Genomic DNA, 6,301 nt, shown 5'->3' on the forward strand with positions numbered 1-6,301 from the left:
TAATTATCAAGTTACCATTTTACCCTTTCCAATTTAGTCAAAATATGTCAAAATTTACTTTTCTTGGTCAACTAACGGTCAAACGAACGGTTTCCGTCCATTTGAACCTCCGGTGCTTATTTTTGAAATGTTTGGTACCTCCGGTGGTACAAATGAAAGGTTTGGACAAAGTCTGCTAATAAACGAAAGGTTTGATACCGTGACTGCAATTTTCCCTTAATTTTTTAAACAAAACCAAAAGAGTAGGACAGGTGGAATCCCTGACACAATCCTAAGAAATGTCGTGTAATAGCCTTAAAGAAACAATGCTCATAAGTTCAGGGTGCACAGAGAGAGCCAGGTTACCACGTGAAGCGGGCCTTTTCCAAGCCCGAAAGGGAAAGGGAAAGGGGAAGGGAAAGGGGAAGAGGACTGTCTTTCAATTTTTGTCATTACATAGTTAAATTAAATTTTACCTTTTTCTCTTCATTTTTCAATCACACAATTTTTTATAAAATAATATTAAACATAAATTAAAATTTTTTCATTCTTTTACAACCATTCATTCTTTAAAAAAAAATACTATTCCAAACATTAAAATTTAAAATATTGGAGACCAGAGGGGGCATATTCGACAGTTCGAATTCTACTTACTCCATGTTCCGTATCCCGCTTTCAATTATATGTATTATATTAATTTGAGATTAAGAAATGTTTCTAACTATAAAATACTTTTTTATTTTAAAGAGTTATTGTTTAAAAATAATTTCAAAACTATTCTCTATTTTAGCTTATTAAAATCGAGAGTGTGTTTGACCCTACAAATTTAAATAGTCAAACTCATTCTCTATTCTTAATGTACGATAATTGCATTTAATAAATCATAGATTTCAATAATTCACTTCTTTAACTATTCAAGTCACATTTAAATTGATTAGCCATTGATAGATAAAAATTTTGGTTAAATGTTAAAAATAAACAGTATGTGGCAAAGCTTAAAGTTTTTTACTTTATAAATTTATAGATGCTCTATAAATTTCAAAATTACTCTTTGAAAATAGAGTATTTTGGAGATGCTCTTATCGAACTTATGATTTTAATATATAATTTTTAAGTGAGAAAATTCTTGGGAAAAAATCATAAATATATATAGACTCTCTCTCTCTCTCTGGTTTCGAAAATATGATTTTTTTTCCAAAAAATAGGTGGTCACATTTTGTGATTGATAAAATTTTGTGACCTATACTCTAATTCAACATGCCACGATCATAATAAGACATAATATATGATCATGTTTACATACGACTCACGAACCACATAAGGTCAAAGCCATAGAAACAAATTGGTAGATCAAAATTACAAATATAGTTGCAAATTGCACATTGCCACGACACAATACATATGATGATGTTGGTTGCTCCTCCCATTAAGGTTATTAGGAGTAGCTCAATATGGGTGCTTTCATTTTTTTGTTCGTATACGAATAGAGAGAGAAAGTTGGTAGAGAAAGAAAGTTTTGTCACCAGAAAATATCTTTGCAAATTGGGGTGGGGATCGAGAAAGAGAATCATGCATCAACCAAGGAATATATGTATGCATTAATCATGCTACTTATACAATTTTTTAGATAGATTCTGAGATGGCAATACCTCAAAACCTTGATTTGAATTTATGAAGCTTAAATTAAAAATAATGCTATTTGCAGTCGCTTATTACCGTAATTACCTTATGTGGTATACATGTATCGATTAGTGATTTGATGTATAAAGTAATAAAAAAATTACAACATTAATGTATCAAATTACTAATCGCTACATGTATACTATATAAGGCGATTATGACTGTGATCGATTGCAAATAGCATTATTCTTAAATTAAGGGTTGAGGTGCCGCTTAGCAATATGCCAGAGTATGTAGAGAAAGGTAGTCTAAATATGATTGCGAGCTATATATAAATTCTTCCATTATAAAATAAATAGACAATTGTTAAAAAATAAAGGTTTAATTTTTGAAATTGAAACTGTAATGGTAGTGCTTTGGGTAATTTTTTTTTCAAAATAACTAGCACCATTTTGATTTAATTAAAAAATGATAAAAACATATTTAAAAAATCAACATTTGATTTTAATTGGATGTTTCATAAATCCACAACTTTTATCAACTTTTCAATTACATATTTTATCAATTTTGATTAAATTTACTAAAAAATTAATTTATAGTAAAATCAAACTGAGGCTAAATTTGTTTTAATAAAGGCTCATGCAGCTGGACCGAATCGTGCAAAACCAAGCCATGATTAGAAAATCTAACGCATTTTGTCTTTATTTAAATCTCTTTTGGTTTTAAATGTAAAATTTTCCTTTTCATTTATTCTTCATGCCTTGATCAATCTTTAATCATAAAATAGCAGCCTGTATTTGTAAATTTACTCTTGTGACCCTCTAAAAGGTTATCCAAATATTAAATATTATTGGAGTCTTGTGGATGATTTTGTCTTTATAAAGCTTATCAATGAATAATGTCACTTAATTAAATAATTAATTCTACCTTTTTATTGAGAATACATAATTTGTTGTATTTAGCCCTTGTTTAAATCCCATTTTTATAAAAATTCATTTTCAACAACACAGTTTTCAATAAAATAATGTTACACGCTAACTCAAATTTTTTTTATTAATTTTTAATTCCACATTCTCCACGAATCTACTATTCAAAATGCATTTTTTTCCTCCAAAATAGGGCCCGAACAAAGGCTTAATATAGCAGTGACTATCAACATTAGAGTCACATAGGAAGCGGACGGAGAGTTGCGATCGCCCTCTAGCTTTGTCATTGAACGACAAATCGACTTGAATTTTAAATTATCAATGAATGAACTCTTCTAGTCTATAGGCACTCCCAAATTGAAAATCTCACTAAATTGGGGATAAATTTTGGAGTAAATTTGAAGAATAGTGACAGAAGTGATGAGCTTACACACACAGATGCATATATAAGTGCATATGAATATTTATTTATTTATTTTATTTTATTTTATGTGGGGACTTGCAATTCAAATAGTTTTGGTAGTTAGTGAAATATAATATCATAGGAAGAATGTTGTAGCATGCAAAGACAAACACAAGGACAATGTGGCAAGTGTTTCTTGGCATTCTTTATTGTCACAAACTTCCAAATCTCCAGATCTATAATAAAATGACAATAATAATGACAACACAATTCTTTATGAAATCCTCTAAGGATTCTATCTCCTATTCTTTTCAATCATTCACCATTTAATTAATTTCCCTTGGATTTTATTAAAAACCTTATATTTTAGTCGAATAATTAATATCAGAATACAGTCTCACTATAAAGTGAAATATTTGTATCGACTTTTCTTTTTGTATGAAACTCAAAGAAATGCTCGGTTTTGATAATACTGTGAGGGATCAAAAGAATAGTGCTATCCACAATGAAGACTACCGGCAGTAGCCCTATGTGGTATACACTTGACAGTTTTTCATTTGATATATAATTTAAAAAATAACTATTATATTTATGTATCAAATACCAAATTGTTAAGTGTATACCACATAGGACAACTACTAACAGTTTTCATTACGAATAGCATTACTCGGGATCAAAATTTAATAACATGCGTGGCATATACTACCAAACATAAATAACAAATTTTATGATACTGTGGCAAAGAGAAAAAGTAAAAATACTCCGACAATTGAAACAGTACAAAAGTTAGTAAAATTTAGAGAGGCATCTACCTTGGTTACCATATTGGTTATATATATTCTGCAATTATGAAAAAAAGATATTGACATGATAATTCTACTAAGTGCTCAAAATGAACCATTTGTTTTCCATTTATGTAAAAATGAGAATAAAAAATATAGTTGTTATGAGCTCCACACAAAAGATAAAAATTCAAATATGGTAGCTTGATATGATGGATAACGATCATATTTTTTATTTTGATGAGAAAAGAATGAAATAAACATGGGCGAAATTAAAAAATTGCCTCATATAAGTAATAGTGAAAGTCTGTTCTTTTATTCATCATAATCCTATAATTTATAAATTTGCTTTAATAGATTGATCAAGAGAAATCAACAGTAGCTAGTGCCCTTAGCTTTTTTCTCCAAAATTCATTTCGATCTTCCATAACTTTCCTCCTCCAATAGTTTTCTTAGAGAGCGATAATTAGGATAACATGGACGACGTCCAAAACGAGGTTAAATCTGGGATTCTATAGTTTCAGATGTTTTCAGTTGAAGCCAGTTTGAGAAAGTTTGGAGGGTATTCATGTCAGCTCTGTAATGCTTCTGTGTAAACTCGAGGAGAATTGGCCATGTGAAATCTGGATATATTCTAGGGTTATTGGAGTCCACCAATTCAGTTGGTGGGCTCACCACCTTATCCTTCTTGGGACAAAGAAAGAAAGCAAGAGATTTCCTAGGAATTTTGTTGTTTACCACTGCTCTGTGCAAGCAACTTTTGTATCTTCCATTTGTTAGGGCCTGCGAAAAGTAAAATAAAACAAACACCCAATTAATCACATGAGCTTTTCAATACTTCAAAGATAGACTGTCTAAGTACTGGACAATACTATTATAAATTAATAAGAATTTTGTTTAGTACAGTGAATACTTACCATGAAAGTGTCTCCTATGTTGACAACGAAAGCGTTAAGGTTTGGAGCAATGAATTGCCATTTATTTTCGACAAAAACTTGAAGGCCGCCAACCGTGTCTTGATGGAGGATGGTTAAGGATGTCGGATCACAATGAGGTCCAGTGCCTAAGGTAAGGTCTGGTTTCTGGCACGGTGGATAATAGTTCAATCTCATTATCGATTCATTTTCTTCGAAAAACTCTTTAAAATGGCTTCGGCTCACACCAAGGCTCATCCCCAAAAGTTCCATGATCCGTAGAGATAATTTGCTCATTGCATTGCAATATTCTTGGTAAACTTTCCTGCACATATGTGAAGCAATTTAGAATCAGAACTATTTAATACACGTTGAAACATATCATTTAAAAACTTAAGCTGGAGGGAACATCAATAATATGATAGGAAAAAGAATTCATGCACTTGATTTGTTTCTAAACAAGAAATGAATTCAAAATGTAAGTTTTTCGTACCCCAAATGCACGAAATCTTCGCCTAATGTCTCGTTGAAATAATCTTCGACAACATGAGACGAGCCCTTTTCTGGAGAGTATTGAAACGAAAGAGTTTCCTTCCATGGTAGTTTGGAGGAGAATCTCCCTAAAAAGCTGCTAGCATATCCACAATGTTCACCAAGTTTTCTCTGAGCTTTTTGCTTCTCAATAAGAGGTTGATCAAAGAATTGGTCCATGTAAAGATGAGCATCTGATATGAGTTTTACATCGACACCATGATTCACTACAAGAAAGAAACCGTGCTTTTGACATGCTTCCCCTACTAGCTTGGATGCTTCCATGGTGGCCGTGGTGTCCTCGGAGAGGAAGCCACCCAAGTCAATTAGTGGAACATAAAGCTCCGGCGGGTTGGCACAAGGTTTTTCATGATCTGGCCATATGAACTGTGAAGGTATATTAGACTCATGTTGTAGCACCGAGGCATCAAATACTAGTGATTTCTTTAGTAAATCATCATTCCGTACATTTTTAGACTGAGACATGGACGGCTTGCTACTTATTGGACTATTAATAGCCATTGCATGAGGTAATTTTTTTGTGTTCTAGGAGTAGACCAGAAATAGAGGGGGAGAGTAATTTCGGGGTGTTAAGGGAGGAAGAGAAATAAGAAAGTTTTAAGAGTTGTGATAAAGGAAAAGCCAATGCCGTTCATTGGGGAAATGGGTGAACAAAAATTGGTATCTTTATAGTCACCCTGAGTGTGTCTCACACAGAAACAACAAAAAACAATTGCTTGCAAATAAGGGCTTGATGATAATTATCTTTTCTATAAAGGACCAACTTATTAATAAAATTAAAAAATGGTCCATCATATATTTTGTCGTATTGTAATGTTGACAGAAAAGCGTTTCCCAATGGAATTTGGCGTTTCCTTTGGTAGGGTGACTACGTATCGACTAACCTCACCAGTTGCATTATGCCTTTAGCTAATGCCCACAACAGTAAAATCAAATTAGGACAGCCAATATTTCCATTAACTTAAATTCGATTATGTGAATAAATTATAAAATTCCTCAAGTTAACATCATTTATTTTGTCTGTACATGAGAGGTACACGAAGAAGCAATAGCCATTAATATATTATTCAGCTAGAAATTCTTAACGGAAACTATGCACAAATTTTTTCCGTTGAATAAAGTTTT

At 31.9% G+C, this 6,301-nt stretch overlaps 1 protein-coding gene across 1 annotated transcript; it reads right to left on the reverse strand.

The window, feature by feature from the left end:
• Positions 1 to 4,000: 4,000 nt before the first annotated feature.
• LOC111386288 (gibberellin 20 oxidase 1-like) lies at positions 4,001 to 5,823 on the reverse strand. Its single transcript, XM_023010750.1, has 3 exons — positions 5,118 to 5,823; positions 4,628 to 4,949; positions 4,001 to 4,493 (listed from the first exon to the last, which is right to left on the reverse strand). Exons 1-3 carry the CDS (start codon positions 5,675 to 5,677, stop codon positions 4,209 to 4,211), a joined length of 1,167 nt encoding a protein of 388 aa, XP_022866518.1. The 5' UTR covers positions 5,678 to 5,823; the 3' UTR covers positions 4,001 to 4,208.
• Positions 5,824 to 6,301: the final 478 nt, after the last annotated feature.

Source organism: Olea europaea, unplaced genomic scaffold (genome assembly GCF_002742605.1).
Source record: "Olea europaea var. sylvestris unplaced genomic scaffold, O_europaea_v1 scaffold349, whole genome shotgun sequence".
In the NCBI taxonomy this organism is placed as follows: Eukaryota; Viridiplantae; Streptophyta; class Magnoliopsida; order Lamiales; family Oleaceae; genus Olea; species Olea europaea.